Below are 24,055 nucleotides of genomic sequence, written 5' to 3'. Positions count from 1 at the left end.
ACAATAAAGTGAGGTTGTTTTGCTATATGCAGTCATTTAGGCAATCCCAACATTGATAGTCATACCAATTAGCCTAATGTAAAGCATAGTGATGCTGACAGGGAGAAAAGGGGAGGTTTTAGTCAGCAATGAATCACACCTCAGTGCTCAGAAAGGTCCCAGTTTAACAGACCAAAGAAAGGAAAAGGGTGGGTTTTGATTCTCTGGCAGCATCAGTGCAGACAGCTGGCATTTCTTTTCTCCACACAGGCATACAGCCCTTATGTTAATGGCATTACATCAAAGCTGAATTTATCTCCATACCATAATTTGTGGAACTGTTAGGTGTGTCAATAAAGTGTTAATCTTAAATGTATTTTTGTATATTAACATTAAGATTGGGACAAAGGCCATTTAACTGTTATGATGCAGTATAGTTAATAAGAGATGTCAATGTACAATTAATTCTTCTGTCCACAATTGCTCATTAGTGTGAGTTACTTTGTTGGTAGGAGCGGTAGTATTAGTGAGGTTACTTTTGACTAAATCACTTTCCTACATACATAATGAGTGCAGTGAAAACTGAAAACTAATTCTGATGGTGAAATTTATAATTAGTCACATTTTAAGTACTCTTACAACTCTATTTAGCTCTATAGAATCCAGATATTCTTTGGAGCATCATAGCCAGTGTAACTATTTTTGTTATTCACTGGTCAAGAGGTTGAAATTTTCTCTGCCTCCTCATTCAAGATCTTTTTAGGGCTGTTTTAAAAAATAATGTATTTATATTGCCTGCTTTATTTGATTTCCCTATAGATGATATATGATGCAGTAATATAAAACAAAATAGAAAAGTATGTATTAGGCACATTAAAATAGTAATGGAACAATAAATGGAAAGCTTGGCTGCCTGCAGCTTCCTACAATCAAGAGGAAATGGCCATATATAAATAGTTAAGGTCTAGATGCAATAAAGATTTTATTAAGAAGGTAGAGTCTAACACAGATGCTTTTATAATTAACATATGATTGCTCTAAAAACTACTTGAGGCACTTAGTGTTTACTGTCCCTCTGGTGTGGTTTGGTCTGGGGTTTTTTTAAGAAGCAGTCATCAGAAATAGTTATGAAAACACTCCCATCTTTCAGGGAGAGTGGGAACTGAGGAACTCGGTGCCTTTGCAATAGCTTTGAAATCTATGTCGAAATTGTCTAGTTGGAACTGAGATACCCCATGAGATGTCTTGGTGCAGTTTTGTCTAGTGATTCTTATCAAGCTGGACACAAAACTGCAAGGTTCGATTTGTCCTCAGTTATACTTTAATTTATTGAAATTGAAGGAGAAGACAGAGAAATGTTGCAAAATGATACAAAGTACTTTAGAGTCATAAAGGCCAGTATTTACACATGACTGTCAATGTTGTGGTAGTGTGTGAGGTCTACTTCTTCTATTAGTTTCCTCAACCCATAACCATGATAAATTTTCTTAAACATCTTTTATTTGGTTGCTTGAAGAAATGGAAAATGCTTAACCAAAAAGGTGGTAGGGACTAAATATCTTCCTCTCTCACATATTTAACTTCCTTAAGGAACTTGTCTTACTCAGCCTGCGATGGGAACAGGCTTCCTCAGATGCTGAACACATCTGCAGCTGACCATTACGTGTTGAGAAGACCTCAGAGGGATAGCAAAGCTTGTGCTAAGAGTGGATCACTAATTAAACAAGTGGTACATTAACAAGCACACCCATGTCAAATTCTGACCATTTGGCACAGTGAGAAATCCCTTTGCAATTTCTGCAAAATAAGTCAGTCTGATTATCCTCTACCTGATATAATTCCACCTTGTCTATCTGAAACCTGCTTGAATTATAATTTACAATAATGATGACATATAAAAAACCTCCTCCTTGGGTTTTGTCATCTTATATGATACTAAAGTAACCTTCTTTTTATAAGAATATATCAACAGAAGAAAAAATAGAAAAGACAGGCTTCAGAAAACAAGGAAATATGTGTATTTATGACCGTCCTTTGGGCAGAAAAGGAGACAGAAATGCAAGATAATGTTTCAGAGAAGAGAATTATTACAATATAAAGAATTATGTTATGTTTGTAAGCAGACCCTTAAAGATTTCTTTGTCAGAAGTATGTAATATCACATAACAACACATAAAAACCCCATAGTATTTCTATTGTAATGTCTTGAGGAATGATATATGTAGATACATGACAAAGCAGCACTACTTAAGAGTATTCTTGGTTCATTTCTGTATTAGCATCCAGGCACAATGTTTTCCTTTCAGTTTTGCTAAGAATATATTCAGAAATTTCTTTTAATTCAATTAAGTAGATTTATGTTATAGATTACTGAATATGGCAAAGGAATGTATTTATGTCTCCTGGCAGATCCAGTGTTTCTTTGTAATCCCTCACACCACAGGACCATGCAGAACAACTCTGCTGGGCTGCTAAGATCTGTTGAACGATGTCCGGTGATGTGCTCTCTTCTGCTCCACTGCTGAGCATTTGGTTATGCACAGTTCATTTGTAAGATACACATTACTCAATAGGAGTTCACAGCCAGGTTAAAGAAATTCATAAAACAGTTGTTCTCCTGGCTTAGTATAAAGGTCTTGTCAGAATTTGAGAACCCGCCCTAAAATCCATCCATAATTTGGTATACTGTGATTTTAAAATCATAGTATGCTTTATAAATTATTCATTTAACCTACTGATTTTACTTGTCTTGATTTAATTGAAAAACATCTACTGAGTTGAAACAGGGATAAAAGTTGAGCCATAATACAGTTATAGGCTGAAATGAGGAAGGAATGAATTATTTCAGAAAGAATCATCTGTGCATCATGAAAGTTTACATATTTTTAAGACTAACATTCAAATGGAATCTTACAGGAAGCTTGTAAGTTACTAATTAACATTTAAAAGTGCATCTGATTTTTGAAATGAGACTTTTTTTTCTTCCTGTCAAATTGCAGAATGCAGTTCCAGAACTGCAAAATCACTTTATAAAACCAATTCCTTTCAAAGTCCAGAAGCACGAGAGGCTTGATCTGTTTGTTGGGCTTTGCAAAAACAGTGCCCTTGGGCTTTTAAAGAAAAATGGGGTCCTTTGTGTTCAACAGAGCTTAAAGTTTCAAACAGCCCATTACACTCTTCTAGGTAGTGAAATCTCACAAACATTGTATACACGATCAGGCACAAATCAGTTCTCTAAGCATATCCTGAAGTCTATGGGTTGTCATCAATATCTAACACTAGAAATGAAACAAGAGGCTCTCATGTGACATGTAGAACTGCATCTCCTCTTGGGAGCAGTAAGGCACATAATATCCTCTGTGAATTAGTTGCATGATAATATAATCCCATAAATAATAGATAATATAATCCCATTACAACATCCCACAATGTATTTTAGGTACATGAAGTTTATGCAGAACTTCTGTAAGTCTCCAGAAATCCCAATACAGATTCCCACTTCAGCAATGTCTTTTCTTGCTTTTTCAGTACCCCAAGTATAGCTTCAGAGCAGAGATTTGTAGCACTCAATGTCTCACATTATGGCTGCACTTAGACTTCAGGGCAAAGGAGATCCATACCACTCAAGCCCTGAGCCTTGGCCTGTCCCCAGGTCTTGTCCTAGTGCATACCAAGGTGCTACAGGTTGGTGAGTCTGTGGTCAGAAGCATAGGGTATGCTCTCATCACAGCATGGACAGCTTTGTCCATCCGAACACCTTGTGGAGACTCAGCTAAAAGTCGGAGTGAAAGATTTAAGTTTGAATATCATGTTAGTATCAACCAAACAATCCTTGTATAAAAGGTATATAAAAACATCCAGAAAAGCATTTTTTTACCTGTCATTTCCTGGACTTTAGGAAAAAATTTATTCCAGAACCGACACTGCTTGGCCCGTAACTTTGTCAGGATCTCCGAAGTGCCCGTGTTTAATGTCAAATATTTTTGTTCAGTGTTAGTGAAGACTGGCCATCTGGTTTCATTAGTCAAGGTTCCATTTGGAGTTCTAAATGAGAAAGAAAAGGTTTAATTTGGAATCAGGATCTACCTCAGTACATCAATAAAGTATTTTTTCCTTTTTATTTAACAGCTATTTAGGCATAAGTATGTTAGTTTGGAGTTGAAGTGTGCTTTGGTATGTAAAGGGGGGAGAAAAACAAGAGGTAAATTTTATTCTACTTAATTTTGAAATTTATGGTCTCTTTTTTGGAGTATTTTCACCTAAGGGAAAAATATTAACAAATGACCATACATAAACTATACTTGTTGAATCTGGAGACCTTTACAAAAGCCACAAATTATTACAGGTAACTTAAGAACAAACAAGTTTGAGTGTCTGAGTAGTTTACTGTTTAATTTGGATGCTGCTGATCTCTTCAGATAAACAAATAGATTGGACTAAATGGCTCAGATAAAAATGCAAGGAAAAGTACATATAATATCTAAACTTGGTTGACAACTATACTGGGAGAGAGAACAATCATTCCTCATTTAAAAGGAACAATTCCTCCTTGAAGTGTGCTGGACTTTGTCAGTAGAGTGCCAAACATGAGCAATCTCAAATCTTTTGGAAACTAGTAAGAGGTACAGAGCACCTAGCCCAGGCTCTGCACATTAAAGGACCACAGCTGTTAGTTACGATAACTATTTCTAATACAACAGAACTCATAAGGTTCTAGGAACAGACATCCAGATTTTCCCTTCCAAAAAAGACAATATGTAGTATTTTTATGACTAAAGAAAAACACTCATTGAAATGTTCAGAAAAAGAACAAAATGAAGTCAATATCTCTTAGTTCACTCCTAACGAATCAAGGTTTTGGCCCATGGTTTAATGTTCTGGAGTCTTTGGCACTGGCTGCTTATAGAAACAAGTGAAAGATTCAGCCTGTCATTTCCTGAATTGCTCACTTCTTTACTAATTTTTCTTTACTAATTCATCTCTGATTAACCTATGGCACCCTTTTTAACTGCATGTTTATTTGTGGCTCATGAGAAAGATGACTTAAGCAGAGCTGACTTGCACTTCAGTTCAAGATCAGAACACTAATGGTTCTGTCACTATTCATTTACCAGCTTTTATGCTATTAAATTAATCATGACACTCCACATTATCATTTACAGGTGGGGGGGGGGGGTTATACAGTGACTACAGATGTATTTTACTACAAATGATTGAAACAACTGTCAGATGAACACAGACTTTTGAAATACATGAACCTGCTGATTATGACATTCTCTCTGCCTTTCTAGGAAGCTACTGTTCAAAGAACTGCCCAGTAATTCCCTTCTTAACTCCATTACTGAAAACTTCCCAAGGTAAAAAGTAGTTCCCAGTTGCAGCAGAGCAGAGATCACAGGAGCATAATTTTTACCAAGTTATTATTATAACCTTGTTGTTCTATCACAATTACTGTTCATTCCTTGCTAATAACTCCATGTTGAGAACTGCGGTGCTCAGTATAAGCTGTTTGCATCAAACTCAAAGTTCAATAATATTCATATAGAAAATTAAAAGTATAGTGAGAATATCTCTACTGAAAGCAAAGAATCCAATACACTGCCAACTTTGTTCCTGTACATCCATGTGTGGACGGACAATCTTTCCTGATGCGTTATAGGAACTTGCTTCTACTGAAACAAAGCCCCAGATTCCCATGGAAACCTGCATGTTATCATGTTTACATATTCCTCAAACATCTAATCTTTCATCTTCTGGTACTAATCAGACGTATCTTCTTTAGAACGTTCCAGCTTTTCCTACCTCAATGCTGTCAGTGGAGCCTGAAAGTGTGTCCTGAAAGAGTCTGGGCCAGGTATCTTCAGGACAGACCTCTATCTTGTATGTCTACCTTGTTATAGAATCATAGAATGGTAGGATTGGAAGGGACCTTTAGAGATCATCTAGTCCAACCTCCCTGCAGAAGCAGGTTCACCTAGATCAGGTCTCATAGGAACTTGTACAGACAGGTCTTGAAGATCTCCAAGGAAGGAGCCTCTACAACTCCTCTGGGCAGCCTGTTCCACTGCTCCCTCACCCTCACAGTGAAATAGTGTTTTCTTATATTTAAGTAGAACTTTTTGTGTTCCAGCTTCACCCCATCACCCCTTGTCCTGTTGCTAGCTACTATAGAAAAAATGGATGTACCAACCTCTTGACACCCACCATTGAGATACTACCTTGCTTAGACCTCTGTTCATATTTATAATATCTAGTCAGGGAAGACTTTCATTTTGTTTGGGGAAAATGTGAGCTTCTTCACTGGATAGTTTAGCAAGAAGCTAGCTCCTTTTCTACACACTTTATGAAGTTTGCAGGAGTAAGCCTTATGGTAATTATGAGACACAATTATTTGAAATTGCTCCCAGAGAAGAAATGCAGGTGAGAAAAAAAGAAAAAATCTCAAACCAACTGTGTTTAAACCTTGTCCTAGACTGAATTTGTTTCATTACTTCAGCTATTCTTTTTTCCTTTGCATATGCCCTGAAGTTATAGGCTGGACTCTCTCTACTCTCATTTAAAGTTAATTATTTAAGATATGTCTTTAAGGCAGCCAAATTTATTTTCTCATTAACTCGAAAAACAGAATGTCTTTTTAGACTCAATCTCCAGTAAAACTTCCTTTCATGTTCTACCTGTATACATACATGTTCTCTCATTGAAGTTCACGAGCTCTATTTACTCTTGTGTCCAGCAGAAATTATTTGATATTACTCACAGTTAGTAAAATCAGGTTCCTCCCCCTTTGGGTAATGTATGTCCATAACTGTCAATAACATTTAATTTTCAAGATTCATTTATAGGTAGTATACTAAATTTGACAAAATAGTGAAGAAGGGTTTATTCACTGATCATTCTGGGTATTTAATGTTCATCTTTGACAACTTTAGAAAGAGAAAGTTAATTTGGTTCAAATGGGAAATGCAACAAGCTGAACACAGTTCTGTTAATCACACTGAGCATACATAACCATTCTCATTAATACAATCAATATAGCCTGAAATACTAGCTCACTGCATACTGATAATATTCACACAGTATTGCTTTTACAGATGGTTTGTCATACACATACACAAAAATGTAATTCATGAGGTTTTTGAGGGTTTTTTGGTAAGCATTCCTAAGATAAAGGCCTCTAAAATATTCACTTTATTTTTGTGAGTGAGCTCTGAATGCTTTTTGCTCTGCTGTGGTGCCCCCATTTACCACTGAAGTTCTTTTGTACTGTTAACTTATATTTTGATATAGCCCACATAGAAAAATTTTCTCTGATAGGTCTCCTGAAATCTGTTTTAAGCCTCATTTACCTTCCTAATGAGTGTTGTAAACACTAACTGTACCACATGCTAGTTTAGATTGTCCCAAGCTTTCACTATATTCATATTTAGCTGCTCTATTTGCAAATGGATCAGGTTAACCTGCTGAGTGTTTCTCTAGAGGAAAAGAAAAACAAAACTCACATCATTTTAGCTGTCTAACACAAATGAATTATACCAACCCAAACTCACTAAAAGATTCACAAGCTGAAACACAGTTTTACCTGTAGTCCTCAGTACCCCTACCTCCAGACAGACAAATATTTGTTCTGCCTGGCTAAATCTACTCTTAGAGATATTGCTCCCTGAGAGGAAGCATACATTAATTTCACCTGAGCAGAGTGTTATTGCTCTTAATTGTCTCTTCAGCTGCAGCTGGCTTCCCTCCTCTCCGCTCTGAGAAGAGCTCAGCAAGTTAATTTGCCTACAGCTCACCCCGTAGAGGATTCCCTGTCCCTCCCCATTGTGTGGAGCAGTGGGAAGGTGGCCTCTCCATGCACAACCTGCCTCCTTCCTGCTCTCACCAGGACAGCAGCAACCCCGCGGGTCACAGACACTTAGTAAGGCAATTTCTTCCTAAGTGCCTTCTGGGGGTTATCATCAGGCTGGAATTCAGCTGGCATGTGTCTCATTAGCTGAACGGGTTGCCCACTGAGATTAATGAAAAGTCATCATAATGCTGTTGCACCCTCTGCCTCCCCCATGCAGTAAGAATTTAAATCAAACAGAGACTTGTTCTTTCTACGTGTGACTTTATTGACTTCACCCTGGGGTTGAAACCACTGATGCTCATTTTCAATTTGGCCCCCTTTTCTTTTAAACAGCTGGTTTAAAGGGAGGAGAGAGTGAATGTGAATCATTTTTATTAGCTTTCATGATGCCTTGTAGCTGTCAGACAGTACTGGCAATCAGCTGTTTTTCATGGGATGGTGTTTTACAATGTGTTACCATGGGGACTAGATAACAGGGAGGGGGGAACAGCCTTAGAGCAAATGCAACAGCAACAATAACCTTGTCTCTTGCACGTTTTTTACAGTTGCATTACAAAGCCTTTAAGAATTATGGAAATAGTCAGATAGACATCAAATAAGAAGTATGCTGTAAATGTTTCACCCCAGGGGTTGCTCTGGGAATGAGGGACGGTTCTGCACGTGTCTTAGCTGCAATCAAAGGGAGTTGCTGAAACTCATGCAGTTGTACCTGAAGTGTCTTCAGAGAAGCCACATAAAGGCTACAGCTGCACAGCATGGTTTCCAGCCCAGCAAACATTTGTGCTGCAGCCATGTACAAGTACAACACCTGATAGGACTGAACACAGTTAATAAGGACTTTGTGCTTGTAGAAACACATAAGGAGCTGCTTCTTCTGTTGCATTGTCAGTTTTGGTTGTGTTGTCTCTTATATACATTTTCTGTCAGGTAAAAGAGAGTAAGGTGACACAGGGTAGAGAAATACAAGCTTCAGGAAAAATGAACAAACAGATGAGAATCTGGGATATGCCATCAACAGTTGATCTTGGTAAGTGTTTGAAAGCAGAGTTATGTAGCTTACAAAAGAAGCAAAGATAGTAAATTAACAACAGACAGGTACCACAGGTTAAGCTGTCACTGCGCCACAAGTAAACATGCCTGTTTGCTTTAAAGAAGATACAGGTAGATTAAAAAATGATAGGATGGTAAAGAGCTCCTGGATAACACTATCATGTGATAGGTCACCATCAAGGCTCCAACTCTCTTCTCCTCCAAAGGATTGGCTATGACAGCCTTTGTGCTTCTTTCTAAGGTATGGCTAAAGCCCGAGTCCCTCCTGCCGCTGCCTCAGCGGGTGAGTGATTCTGTTTACTTGAGAGGAGTCACAATGTGGATACCACACACTTTGAGGAGAGGGCACAAGATTTGTATCCTAAAAATTTATCTGAGTTTTAAAATTACTTTATTAGTGGTTGTGTCACATAGAACACGTCCTTTAATCATCCTGGCACTAAACAACATACCCAATCAAAACACCTTGATTTATCTAATCCAAGTGGATGAAATGCAGGTAGGACTTTTTTTCCCCCTCCAGCCTGGAGAGAATGTTTTGCTGCTCTTTCTCTTTTCCACTTGGACAGAAGGGCTGTCCTATCTAGCAGGAGAGCTGTTGAGGAGCTCCTATCTAGCAGGAGAGCTTTCGAGGAGCTCCAGACACACCTGTGCTGCCTCAGCCCTCTGGAGTGCTGAGGGAAGTGTTTGTAGCATTAGGCAGGAAAACGTATCCAGATGGCTCACATAATTTCTAAAGGCCACAATGCATGGTATTTACACCTATGTTCATTTTTTCATTGCAATACAACAACTGCCAGGTTAACAGCAATTTTAGGCTGTGGCATGGTCCCTAAGGGGGGAACAAAGCAGTGACAGTGCGTGATTGTGTAAAGCTTTGCTCGGATGATGTGACTGGGAGCCCAACAGATACTTTCCAGGCCAGTCCTATTAAAAAGAAGAGTAGATTTTACTGTTAAGTATCAGCTGAACCTTCTCAAACCCCAAACAATTTGGCTTCATGCCAGTTTCCTCTGACCAGGCTATTAGTTTCAGATGACTCACTGTTAAGTAGACATGGGGGAGAGCTGTGAGGTTGAAGACTCAAAGTCTTTAACCTGAGGAGCAGTCCTAACTTTTGGAACTAAGGAAATGAACCTGTTCTGGAAACTTTCTTTAGAAAGGTTAGCAAGGGAAAAGATGAAGAAATATAGATGTTTCTATGTTTCTGTAAAAAACATCTATGAACCTGTAAAAAACATCTGTTTAACAATACAAACACCCCCACAAAGCTCTAATTGCTGTATAAATTATCCATTCATTCTGAGATTGAGGCCTGCATACATCTGAAAATCACTCAGTGTTTGAACATGTGGATTGTCTCTAATACAGAACCACTATCAATTTGATCCACCTATGTATGGTTCACTATAATTCATTTAGTCTTAGGTTTTTGAAACTCTGATGGTTATTTGGAAGTTTTTCCCAAGTCAGCTAACTATCTACCTCTTACTAAAGTATTTGATGGACTTCCCAGACAATCTTTACATTATGCCAAAATATTTTATGTTAAGTAGTACACTTTGAAGCTTTTGTTACTAGAAACTGCAAAAGCAGAGATGAGATGACAGGCAATTTTCCATGCATTATGCAAAGTGTATGAATTGGTCCATTTAGAATAACAAGACAAGAGGAAATGTCAACCCTAAATAAGTGAATTGGAAAGCTGACATGCTATCACTTCACAAGTAGATATATTACATTTAATGTCACCACTCCTACCAGTTGCTGCTCTTTATAAATGATACCACATAACAAGTTACCTTGCAAATTTTTGTTCAATTGAGACAGTTTTTCAGAGTATTCCTTAATACCAACTAATCACTAACCACCCCATCTATTACATTGATAAAACCCCTGTACAAACGTGTTGCTATGCTTAATATTTTATTTCAAAGTATTCTCTTCAGGTCTTTGCCCTCTTAGACTAATGGAAAAGACAGCAGCTATCTATTCTATCAGCTGAAAAGGGTGAGTGGTGCTATTTATAATAACCAAGCCCTAAAAACTACCATACTGAAAGGTGACAACTCAGTGGTATTTTCAGCCTGTGCAGTACTGGTTGGTAGGAAAGTGTATTTCCATGATTATCTGTTTCAAATACTAAGCTTTCTTGCAGCCTTGTGGTTTCAGGCCTGTGCTCCTGTGGCACTATGAAGAACTGACAAACAATAAAACCCCCTAAATGCATCATGTTTAAAAATACTTTATTTATTAGAACTTAATTCTTGTGAGAAAACAGTAACCAGTTCCTGAAAATCCTCAGTGCTTAAACCTTTCTCATTTACTTGTTCCTTAATAAGACATAAAAATCATTGCTGCTAATTCTGTGGCAGTTGAACCTTACTCTGATTCCCACTGTAATGAAGGAACAGAGTTATATCACAGAGTACTACAACCCTGAGAGAGGCTGCAGATGAGAGAAGCTGCAGGTTTGAATCCTTCACGTGTCTTAAGCATCTGTTTATGGGAAGTTCATCATATTCTGTGGTGCTCAGTTCTCACTATCAAATCACACACACAAGTTCATAATCTAGTGACTAGAAAGTGCCTCTGAGCCACAGCAAAAGGAAATTGCTTTGCAAGTTATATGGTAGGTAAATATTATTTCTTCTGCTGATCCTTGAAGAAATCTGTAGGATTCAGCTGGCTTGACTTTTAACTGACAGAAATTGGAGAAGGACCTTTGCAGCTAGGCTTTCTTACACCTTCATGGGCTAAATAAAGCTCAGGATGTTTCTTCCAGATTCCAGCTTGGTGACAGCATTTGTGTGTTTAAATATCGTAAAACTATAAATTATCATGGTATGAACTATTACAACTGATATCAGTTTCAGGAAATGAAGCAACAAGCTGTTGCTGCTGTTTTGGTCTTACCATGTTCTGCTCAAAACTGCCTCATGAAACACCTATCTGTTTGAAATGAGCAAGCATGTCTTGGTACTTAATAGGGAATTCCTGATGTATAGAAAGGATTGACAAGGCAGGTCTTAAAATATGGGCCATAAATAATATAGTATTTGGGAAATTTAGATCCAGGATGTTCTGCCTTAGCACTTTATGCATGCATGCAATGTGTTTAGGAGCTCAATGCTTCAAATCCCTGGCTCCTGGATTAGAGTTTGCTCTGGTGTCAGGAGTAATAATGAGCTGGGTTAGCCAAGTCAGAGCTAATGAGCCCTTCAGACCCTGCCTGTGTGTTTCCAACCTCCTGATCCCATGCTGGCACTCCTGCATGTAGGTTTCCTCCACTGTAAAAATGTTCCAGCAAAGTTTGGTGCTATTTCAGGAACCTCTGTCCAAATCTCCACTATCTCTATAGCATATGATTATCACACAAGATCTGTAACATAAGTCTCACCATTCTGTCTGAGAGTCACTAGCACTAGAACCCTGAAAGCAAGATAAAATATCCTTCCCTGAGCCTCTGGTAAAGTTAAACATAAACAGACCTTTTTCTAAATTTATCTCTAATTAATAGTGAAGATCCAGACTGATTTAAATCAGAACAATATTGTCCCAATATCCTCTGAGTCTATCTAAATGAGGACTATCAGACCTATATCTATACCATGATTCTAAAGCCTCTATATCTCTGATGGTACATCCCAAACATATGCATCCTTTACACAGTTTTTAAGAGGATGTAAAGAAGAGGCTAAGACAATGCTGAATCTTACACCTTGCTCATCACAGAGAATTGTTTCTGATCAAAGAAAAGAAAGCAAATTCTGTAAACAGAAGGATGCTGGAGACTGTCAAGATGAAGAGAGTGATTGACAAGTGGAGAAGAAAGAAAAACCCACGATCCCCAAGAACTTGACTCCAAGAAAACAAAAGATTTCAAGTTAAATTGAGTTTAGGGAAATGGATGAAATTTTTATATTAGTCTGGAAGTAAATTTAAACCAGTAAAACTGGTTTATTGTGTCTTAAGAATACTTATCACTCAGTATGATGCTCACAGTCACACTAAGCTGAAGCATCTAATATACCTACAACATGTATTTGTAATCATTTAGATTACTGCTGTGATAAAGCAGTAAAGAATTTTCAGAAAGCATTTTATCCCCTCTGTTTAACATGGTTGGCATCTGATGTATTATTTTGTACGATGTTTGAAGACCATTCCAGCACTTTTTGAGGTGAATCAACTTACAAGTTCAGGGCTGATCCAAACTCAAACAAATGGAACAGATTGGTTAAATTCAAAAGCCTTGGTTCAGGTCTCAGCTAGAGAAATACCTGTAGGTGTTTGCAAAAGAAGCTTCTCTTCTCCTGGAAAGAATTCACAAAGAGGATTTCACACCTTATTCAGGACTTCAGGTTCTGATGTGAATATTCACAGTTCGTATTTACATCATTTTTGAGCAGACATGAGAGAGGCAACACCACTATGGCTTAGTCCTTCATTCTAAAGGAACATTTTTTTGCCTTTCTTTTTTTTTTAATGTTCCTTTAAAGTATTTCATAAGATTCTTGTGCCCTTTTGTGTTGTATCAATTTTAGCTTTCAAGGACCACTTTTCAAAGCTGTTATTTCTTACACTCTTGGCTGAAGCAAGAAATCAAATGAAGCTATAGATTTCAGTCTTACTTGTAGAGGTTGAAGTGGGTTATTCGGAAATGGAAGAAGGTGCTGAGCCTTTTTGAGACCTTGAAGGAGGAAGTAACTTCCATAGAAGGTAAGTAAAAGAATAAGTAGACTGGAAGGCAGGTGGCACTTGCCATTTTAGTCATCCTCTGAAGCTGTTTTATCTCCTCAACAACCTCACTGCTCCTTCTCATGACCTGGAAAAACATGAACTTACACAGTATCTTAACCAAAATTGCTCCCCGAGATAAACCTACAGAGAATGTGAAAGGAGAGAAAAATGTTTTTATTGCAATGGAACTATTAATACTGTGTTTTAAATTCCCAGTGCCTCTGAAATTTGTCAGCCTGGTTGGTTGTGAGAAAGACTGAATACCATACTCATATGTATATAACTGTTGTTTCCATCTCCTGCTTTCTCTCCCATTAACAGCCTTCATCCCAGACACTCAGAAATTGTTAGATAAATGGATTCAATGCTTTCCTTATCTCTAGAGACCAAATTTTTAATACTGACTGTGTAGTAGATACTATACTAGGATATAATATCTGAGATCTGTCTTCAGTTGTAATTGCCTTAATCATGTTTTCTTCTCAAGATGGATGTTCCACTTAGACCTGCACCAAATAAAATCATCTAGATTCATTGGATCCTGATGGACTTAATCATAGTAGCATTTTTCTTGATATTTTTCACTACTGCCATTGTTTTATTTCTGTGAATGGTAGGAAGAGCATGAGACACAAACTGAAACTACCATGTAATCTAGGCCAAATTGAGCAGTCCTATAAATGAAACTATCAGGTAGCTTTCAGTAGCATGTAGATGTGTTAGTGCTTCATCCTAATCAGAATTACTGTAAATATAAATGCAAATAAGAAGCTGTAGTGTTCATAACACCCCAAAAAAGATATTTCAAGAATAAGAAAATATTTTTTCTTCTTTTCTTTTAAATATCTGTTATAAATTCATTGTAAGCTTGACATTCACAAGTGGAAGTTATATGTAACTTCCTCTGATAGACACGTTCAAGTTATGCCTCAGGATTGTAACACCCTCCGAGTTTGGTTCAAACTACACCAAGAGGGAGATAGCCAAATATCAACATGAAAGGCATGCTCTCAAGAATGAAATTATAGCATGTAGACTACATTATAAGTAGGAGACAACAGTTGTTACACATCTTTTCATTTGTATAGGAAATTCACTCGGAGTCTACTCCTTGAGAACACACCATGATGAATAATATTGATGAGAGGCAGATATTTAAAACTTCCTTAGTTAAAGTCACAATGTTTGAGCAGCAGCTTCAATAGAAAAAGGATTTCTCTGGTAAAAATAATTTTCACACTTTAGAGTTTGTATTGTATGAAATTGGGAAGTTTTCTTATGTCTCCTCAAGGAAAGGTAAAGAACACAGATGGCAGCCGGAGATGTCTGGGAAAGCAGACGAAGGCAGCTTTTAATTTTACATCTGTGCTAGCATATAATTGAGTAACTTCACTAACTGTGAGCATGAAATGCCTGATTTCTACTTATGCAGCCTTTAGATTTGCGGGGATAGAATCTCACAAATCCTGTGACTGAATTGCTAACCACATTTACCCACAACTGACTTCTCCTGCAGCTGATTGAAACAAAATTAAACGCCATATTGAGCTACCTTCAAAAATATGGTGTTAGGTAACCCCTGCTGCTCCTCATTTCCTCTTTTCTCCCCTTTGCCACTTCCCTGAAACAAGCCAATCTCTTGCATTGGGGAGTAAATTAAAATGTGTACCAAAAGGTTTCCATTCTTCAAGTGAAATTTCTCAGTGGGACTTCAGATTAGTGTTCCAGTACCACCTGGAAAAAAATGGGGTTTGCAGACCTTTTAAACTTCAATTTCTGCTTTTTGATGATGAAGCAAGGTCTAAACTGTAGAAAAGCAGCATGGAAGCAGAGTGCCCCAGAAGAGGATTAACTGTATGTGAACATTAATTAGAATTTCACAGTGACTTTTGCAACTATGTGTTTACATGCTTGCAAAACTTACAGTACAGGCAACATAATCCCTAATCCTAGATTATCTCTGAAGTGTATTGCATTTATACATGAACCTGCCTTACATATAACTCTTGCTAAGTTCATGCATGCATTTTCTTCATTTCACTGCTCACAGATTCTTTCACCTCCCCAAAATTGTTAGCAAGTCTATCAGACAACTTCTTCCTTTATCTTTGCATCTCTTTTTTTGTTCTTTATCTCTTCTTTGTGTCTTTTCTTCTTCACCCAGCCTCTTGCATTAGTTAGCATTTCCTGTTTTGCTTTCCCGTTTTCCTTACTCATGTATTTTCCACCAGATACTAAATTATTTCCATTCAGGCTTCTTATTCCTATTCCCAAATGTGAGGTAGCCATCATACTGGGGTTTTACTCTGGAACAGTTATATTTCTTCATTCCTCTCCTTTCCCCACAACATATTTGTGTAGGTTCTCTGTCAGGTTCTGGGCACAGTAGGAAACCATGTCCTCTACATGCTTTTCTACCTATCTTTCTCGCAACAAACAGAAAAGCCACATCCAAGGCATTTCCCTCTCTTCTTCTACAGGGTCAGCCAGAGGAAGCATAGCTCTACAAAACCCCATTTCAAAGAGAACCCTTTTACCATTTCTTTTCTTGTGCCTGTAAGTGCATGTTTGTGTGTCTGTGCTTCTGACTGCAGACACCAGGAGTGTGTTTTGTTAGGTCCCAGAGCTGTGCATCATCACTGGTTGTTTTGATCCCACAGCCTTTGACAATTGCATTAGAGCTTACTCTTTACTAAAAAGCATTGCCAGTGTTATACTTAAGGCAAACCTTTGCATTATAGTTTTAGGCTTTAGTTTTGTGTCTCATTCAATTACTCCTACGATATTTGGACATTTCCTTAATAGATGTTCTCATCTCATTTTTGAGAATAACAGTCTGACTTATCTGTTGTAGAGAAAAATAAATACCTGAATGGATGGAATTGAATTTGCTGCACATATGGAAAGTAACAAGACATCTTCTTGTAATTTTGCAGTATTTGTAATAATATTAAACCAATCTCAACAATTTCTATCCCTGACCTATTTTCAAAAGATGACTGAATCAAATATTCCTGGTTTCAATTTTGAAATTCCATGGCATCTTGTCATCTTGCAAGCCAAAGAGAGAGATTTGACTGCCAAATGTGAGTCTCTAGTTACTGTTTTGCGCTTTTTTTCTCCATGTTGCATTATTTCTGAATAGATTGCTAAAAAGACATTTCCATTACTGCTCCTGGATATAAGAGTATGGACTCTGCAAAGATCATGAGTCACTTTTTAAAGCCCAAAACCTGAAAGTGAAGGTGGAGAAATAGGAGTAAATTTCCCAATATTTGATCTCTTTTTGTTCATTGCTATGAGTTACATAGTCTTTTTCTTGGCTCATAAGTGGAAGAATGTATATGCCCTTCTGGGTTAAAATTAGATCTTTGGTTTTGTCTAACATTGGAAGAAAAGCTTTTCTTTTCTGTATATCTTTCTGCATTTTTAGAAATACCTCACCTGCATATGCTTCTATGATTCTATGCTTTGTTTATACTTCTTTGGTTTTTACCTCACACCCAGAAATTTTCTCTTCTGGATTATTGATCTGAACCAGTCAAATCATTACTTAGGATGACAAATGCTTTCTTCTAGATAAATGTGAGATGCCAGAAACAATAACCTCAGGGAAAGCTTCATTTGGTCCCACTGAGTTCCATCTCTGGTGTGTCTGAAGACCCTGTGAGGAGCAGCATCATGTCTCAGATGAGCAGATCAAACCCAAGTGCTTACCTCTGTCCCTGTGAGTATAGGCCAATCTCAGCACGAAATACAACCCACAGTCATTATTTTTACCATGAAGTAGCTTAGTGGTATGCAAAACTTCCTAGTTTCTGAAGTGTGAGAAAATGAAAAGTGGTTGAAATTCTTCTTTCTTTTCTTTTTTTTCCCCAGTATATTCATTCCTTTCTATACATAGGGTATACAGGTCCCCAGATAAATCTGCTCCCTGAACTCTATATGAGGCTGTTGTTTTTGTTTTCTCTGTTCTGAAACTACTTCCTATAAACATGTTGTGATAAGTTGGTAACAAAAGCACAAAAATTTATTATATGTCCACCAGTGGAACATCAGGGAAAGGCAATAATAACCACGCAAAGTGCTTCAGAGCTTTAGTGGGACAATCAAAGCCTCACAAATTCCCCTAAAACGTAGGAGGAAATATTTCAAAGGCTTCACTTTATGGAAAAAGCTGCAAAGATTTGTTTCAGCAGTTGAAAAACTGGCAGTGAGACAAGTTTTGCCAGTTTCCTTTTATCTGAAACATTTTTCACAAAGTCTTAAAAATATTATCTTTGTGTGTTCCACTACATTCTTATTTGAGTTTTCATCTCATCTGATTTGTCCATCTCCTTGTCACTTTACGTCAGTCATGTCTAAAGAATACAGTTACCAAATCTAATGAATAAAGTAAAGCAAAAGGCATAACCTAGCAACCACTGACTTGGGATGCCAGAGATTTTTTTCATGATAAATAAAACTTCCTCTTTGTAGAGTTAGCAGAGCATTCCGCTGCTTATGATCGATAGTACCTGTTAGTGTCACTTGCTTATTTTCAAAAGCTTTCTGAAGAATAACAAAAGTGCAGCAGAGAAATGACTTTTTTTAAAGGTGTTTAAAAAGGGACATCTAAATTCTGTCACTTAAAGTGTGCTGGGAAGCATACAGGAGGTGCTCACTGATGACTGACTGAATATGGTCAAAATAACCTTAAACACAAACATAACCGTACTGAGCCTGATCCAGCCCCTTCCACATGATATCACACTATGATTTCCTGCTGAATACAATTTGTCCACATTTCTTTGCCTGTCTAGTTTTAATGCTGTCTAGAATTTTATCAGATGAATTTAAGGCTAATACTTGATGTTCATAGACAATGTTCTTAAATACAAGAAGCAGCTGAGGAGATACTAGATCAGGGTAAATAAAGGAATTCTAAAACAAGGTGTAAATAAAAAACACAGGTTTTGGAATCTGTTCTTTCTTATAACCCAAGTATTTTCTTATACTTGATTTTCTTCAGACACCACCAATAATAAATATCTTTCTTCTTTCACTTTCATCCTTTTATCAAGGATATAAAATAAGATGTGTCTAGAGACTTGGAAAATTGCATCAGGTATTGATGGGGGTCGTGGCCTACTGGGAAACTCTCAGGCTGAGTGTCATTCTCCTTTTGTTTACTGAGAAAACTAGAAACCAAGAATTTCACATACACTCTTGGGACCCTTTGAAGGAGTCACTTCTTTTTGTTTTTTTTCTCTCTAACATCTTTTGTTCTTACATGACATTAGGCATTTCTAAGAAGCAGAAAATGCTCCTACTGGGCATTTGAACCTTTGCCTTTTCCTATCACTGTTTTTATTCCTAGTGCTCATGTGAGAATGAAAACCAGAGATATCAGCAGGGTAAAAGGATGGGCTTGAAGACCCCTCCTGAGAAACATGGATCCACTGTCTGTGGCACCAGCAGTGAGTGGAGCTATCTCTTTGTCCCTCCCAAACAGCAAGTACCAGAAGACAACCATTTTCTTTCCTCTCTCCCTTGTGCTTTTGTACTTCTTTCTGTGCATTAGAATATTAGGTCAAACCCCCTCACTAAATATTATGCTGTACAATATTTCTGATTTTCATCTTTTTGCTTGATTTTCTCCTCATCTGCTGGAGACATCAATGATAAAGTAGTTTTCCCCTCAGATGTCTACCCTTTGATCATGAGAGAGATTACTATAAACAGTATGTTAAACAGGACTTCCCCAGCTCTTTATAAATGTTTACTGTGTACTCAGAAGTGTCAGGAAAACAAAGGCCAGCTATCACTTTTGGAATTATTAGCACTTTTTTATTATTTCCCCATTGATTGTACTCAATGAATAATGTGATACAGAGCCTAAGTGGTTCGTGTTCTGGACAATGAGGACAGTGGCACAGAATAGATTAATACTGATTTGATCTTTTACTGGTACATAAAATGCATGATTGCACTGCCTACTCTAATAGAGATGGTTTTGATTCTTGTGATGGAAGCAGAGAGAGGGATTATTTGCTGTTTGCAGTGGAAACCATTTGAAATTTGATCTGTAGGTTAATCTAATTATATTGCAAATGATAATCAGACTAGATGACAGAACTGTCTTCTACAGATATCAACCTGAATGTACCTTATATTGCCTAATTTTAGCTACCTACAGTGTCAGGGACAATGTACTCTATTTTGCACAGCAAGCAATTGAGATTTTATAGGTGTATCTGTATTTATATATAGATACATATTTTACATATGCTTATATTAAAATAACACATGTATATAAAACTGAATAGATGTAAATTCATTTATATAATTTATAATACATTTTATCTATTTTTATACTCACAGATAAGATACAGCTAATGGTTTTTTTTAATTTGTAGCTATGTAATCCAGTGGAAACCAATAGTTCACAAAAATGGAAATATCATTCTGCAAATTCTAGACTAGACCTGAATTTCTCATATCCCACTAATAAATACTTCTGTCTAATGGAAAAATACACTACTTCTAGTATAAGATCCTGATTGCAAGCTCCTGTAGGGCAGGTGGAAAAGCTGCAGCATGTAATAAGGAGCCTTCACTCAGTTTGCTCTCCACAAAGGGCCTAATGACACCAGCTTGAAAGCAATGTTGTCATAGCATGTCCTCACGCTGCAGGAATTGTTGCCAAGCTTCACCTGACCTCATTGTACAGACTTCATCTTGGGAATCTATCAGATGCATTTTTGGCATTGATAAATCAACTTCACAGCTCAGTTCCAGAGCGTACACCCCTGATGAATGTTTTTCTCTGTGCTACGGTCTTTCACACCAAATTCATATGGAGTGGTGTCGTTAGGCTTTGAGTAAAGAGGAAATGAGGAAGAGCTCCTAGATTATAGTTTAGATTAAATTTTAAGTTAAATTTTACGAAACTAAAAGCTGTATTAAATCCTTATGCATTTGATGAGCATAACTATCTGTAATTTTCTGAGTTTTAATATGCTCTTCATTTATGGTTAAAATAAATATTACAAGCTCCAACATATAAAGGAGATAGAACTTGCTGATGTAACCAGTATTCCTACATAGGAAGGCAAACAATCAACCACATGTATTGATAAGCAAAAGGATAGACATAAAAATAAGCTGTGGAATCACTTTGGAGTGTAAATTGAAGGGATAATGAAGGCTGGGACAGGTTGGTGGTAGACAGTAAGTGCATCGTGTTTCAGAGCTGAAGCACAGCCACTGCAGAAGGGGTGACAGCAGGACAGAGGCAGATCTCAGAGCCACTGTACACAGGCAGGCACCCAGCAGCTCCTCACATAACACCACGGTCAACACAAACAGTACTTTCCTTGGATGAATAAACAGGGGGGCTATCAGGTTGAACTGGAGGGGATGGATGACAGCTGTAATTAGGATTCTCTGGAGGTGACAGTGTTTAATTCCAACAAGGAAAGTTCCAACAAGGTGTTGATGAATCACAGTGTTAAAGATGCATACTTATTCTTTAAAGGACTTGAAAAAGTGCATTACTGTGAAAGCCTCGAGAGTATAACCTGTTTTATTTACCTTCCCAAAAAAGGATTAAGGGTTATTCGAATGAATCCTAGAATTATCTCTATATGGAACAGAAATCAAAATGTAAAGCTTAGAAATCATCAAACAAAATATAGCACCTTTAGAATCTAGAAGTAGAATAAACAAATTCAGACCAGAAACAAAAAGGCCTTTATAACTGTAATAATTTGAAGTGGAATTAATCTTTAGAACCCCCTACCACTATTTATTCTGATTTTTTTGTCACTGGAAATGTTGAAGCCCTACCTGTATTTTGTGTTATGTGTCAGGTTATATGGACTAAACAAGCATAGTAGTCTCCTCTGATTTCAAATCTATTAACAAAAAATACTAGAACCTTTTCCAAAGTTGATTTCAATCAACTTTACAAACCTATGCATCCCTCACAAAACAAATTCCACCTTGCAAGTAAAATTCTTGCAAGATCCTATGATTCTATGATTTTAAAATTTAAGCTAGTTAAACATTTTTAACGTGAATTAAGTGTTTGGTTGTATGTTCTTACAGATACAGACTTTTATAAATACCTTTTTCCCAGGGGAGATCACAAATTAAGCTTCTGAGAAGACAAGATACCACCCCACCCCATCAGGCTTAAAGCCTTGAGACTAATTGTACATGACTGTAGTAGTTATTTTTTTCTTACCACGCTGAAATGTTTTCATTTCAATCCGAGTATTGTATTGAGATCCCCACAACCCTGCTGAGCAGGGCATGGGATGTCTCACTTCTCTTAGATGCCAGCTAAATAAAATGAATGAGGGGTTGCATTTAATCCATTTCAAACATCCAAATGAAATATGCTTATTTGCTTCTTTTACAGCCCAGGATATAGTTCATTTAAAGATGAGTCCAATGGAAATAGCAGGTGATTTGTCATCAGCTTCAGTGAAACCCAGGATTATACTTACAGTACACGTTGGGAGACAGGCTTTCTGAAAAGAACATCCTACAATCCCAAGCACTTTATCATGTAAACATATCTTCATTTTATACACCTACGTATTCTGAGCAAATTATGAAGGTGGAGTCCCCATCCTTGGAGATATTTAAAAGCTGTGTAGATGAGGTGCTGAGGGCCATGGGTTAGTGGCAGGCTTGGCAGTGTGAGGTGGGTGGTTGGACCCAAAAGCCTAAATGACATGATTCTATGATTCTAACTAAAAGAGGAATTCTGAATAGCCAAACAATTAATCCTTCCTCATCTTTCTCATCAGGCTTCATCACTGCTTTTTCCACCTGTGAAACAAGAAGCATCTGACCATCCAAACAAACTTTCACACTAAACTTACCCAGTTTTAGCAAAAGTTGCCCAGTATCTCAGCATGGACCGGCTCAAAACTTCTTCTGCTTTAGTGTAATTCACTCTTCTCTCTAGGGGCAATCCGAACACAAACTCGATCTCATAGCCATGCATTACTCCCATCCATTCTGGCCAAGGGAGCTTTGAAGATCGATGCTCAAAGAAATAAAAGAAGACCTTGTGTCCCAATTGTGCAAATTTTTTTGTGAATTCCACTGTAGGACATATTATATTGTAGTCACCAACGATATCATCCATAGCATCAGAGTAACGTTCTGGCTTTTCCTCATTTTCCCAGTCTGTGTACTGAAAAATGATGGATTCTATTGCAAGTTGGCTTGCTTCTGGGAAGGACACAGTTAAAGCTGTTTCAAATTCTGTTTCATTGACCAAGCCATCACTATCTTTGCTGAAGCCAGGGACTCCATATGCTAGAAATGATGATCCTTCATCTTTATTAACACCGACTAAGATCTGTGTTTGTTTGAAAAGGCCATTCTTAATCAATGTTTCTGGCATGTCTGAGAGAAAATCACCATCCACAGTGGGACAGAAATATACTCGTATAAGAGAGTCGTATGTTACAGCAAAAATTTCATTCTCCAGTATATCCATTGGGTCCTTGTCTTGAAGGCAGTGAATTAGCTCTGTCTCATTGCTGGTGGAACACTGGAGTTGTTTAGCTAAAGCCACCGTTCTGTTTCTGGCCTCAGATGCTGTTACTGCAGCCCAAGGGGCATTTGCAGATCCACTTTGCATGATGGCTCTTGTGAATAAAGGATGGCTTTTGGGAGAAAGGATATGATAGCTGACAGAAGCCGAGCCAGCACTCTCTCCAAATATAGTCACGCTTTTTGGATTGCCTCCAAATGCTGCTATGTTCTCCTGGACCCACTCAAGTGCCAATCTTTGATCAAATAAACCTGCATTTCCAGGAGCTTCCTGGTTTCCCGGCAAAGCCAAAAATCCTAATGCACCAGTTCTGTAGTTCATGGAAACCACTATGACTCTTTCTACCCTGGCCAGAAACTTGCCATCATAGACTGGTAGGGAAGTTGACCCAGTCTCAAAGCCACCACCATATATCCACACCATGACAGTTGCATTCTTGGGCTTGGGAGAAGGAATCCATACATTAAGGTATAAGCAGTCTTCACTTAGGCTAGTTTTTGGATTCCACATCTCTGATCCAGGAAATCCTGGGTACGTTGTATCTAGAAGCTGGTAACAAGAGTTTGCATGTTTTGTGGCATTCCAAATATCTGACCACTTCTCACGAGGTTCTGGTTTTTGGAATCTCAGGCTACCAATGGGGGGTTGTGCATAAGGTATTCCAAGGAAAGCTGTCACAGTTCCCCCGAGTACTTGCAGGTTCATCCCTCTGACTCTGCCTTTCTTGGTTGTAATGATGTTATCTTCAGGCATCACCTTCTTGATGAACATGTACAGAAGAAGCCACATAAGAAATCTGGTATAGGCACTTGTACTATTTGTCCAAATCATGATGCCTGAAAGACAGGAAAACAAGAAATTCAGAATTAACATTGCCA

General features: G+C 37.7%; 1 protein-coding gene across 4 annotated transcripts in view; it reads right to left on the bottom strand.

Annotated features, from left to right (window-relative positions):
- Positions 1 to 24,055, bottom strand: part of BCHE (butyrylcholinesterase) — a 48,706-nt gene that overhangs the window by 2,781 nt on the left and 21,870 nt on the right. For all 4 annotated transcript variants that reach the window (XM_062005962.1, XM_062005961.1, XM_062005963.1 and 1 more), the window contains 2 exons: positions 22,495 to 24,013; positions 3,857 to 4,023 (listed from right to left, as the gene is read on the bottom strand). In XM_062005962.1, the coding sequence (XP_061861946.1) occupies positions 3,857 to 4,023; positions 22,495 to 24,008 (1,681 nt within the window). In that variant the 5' untranslated portion in view covers positions 24,009 to 24,013. The remainder of the gene's footprint in view (positions 1 to 3,856; positions 4,024 to 22,494; positions 24,014 to 24,055) is intronic.

Source organism: Colius striatus, chromosome 12, assembly GCF_028858725.1.
Source record: "Colius striatus isolate bColStr4 chromosome 12, bColStr4.1.hap1, whole genome shotgun sequence".
NCBI lineage: Eukaryota > Metazoa > Chordata > Aves > Coliiformes > Coliidae > Colius > Colius striatus.
This window is presented reverse-complemented; position numbering and strand designations above follow the sequence as displayed.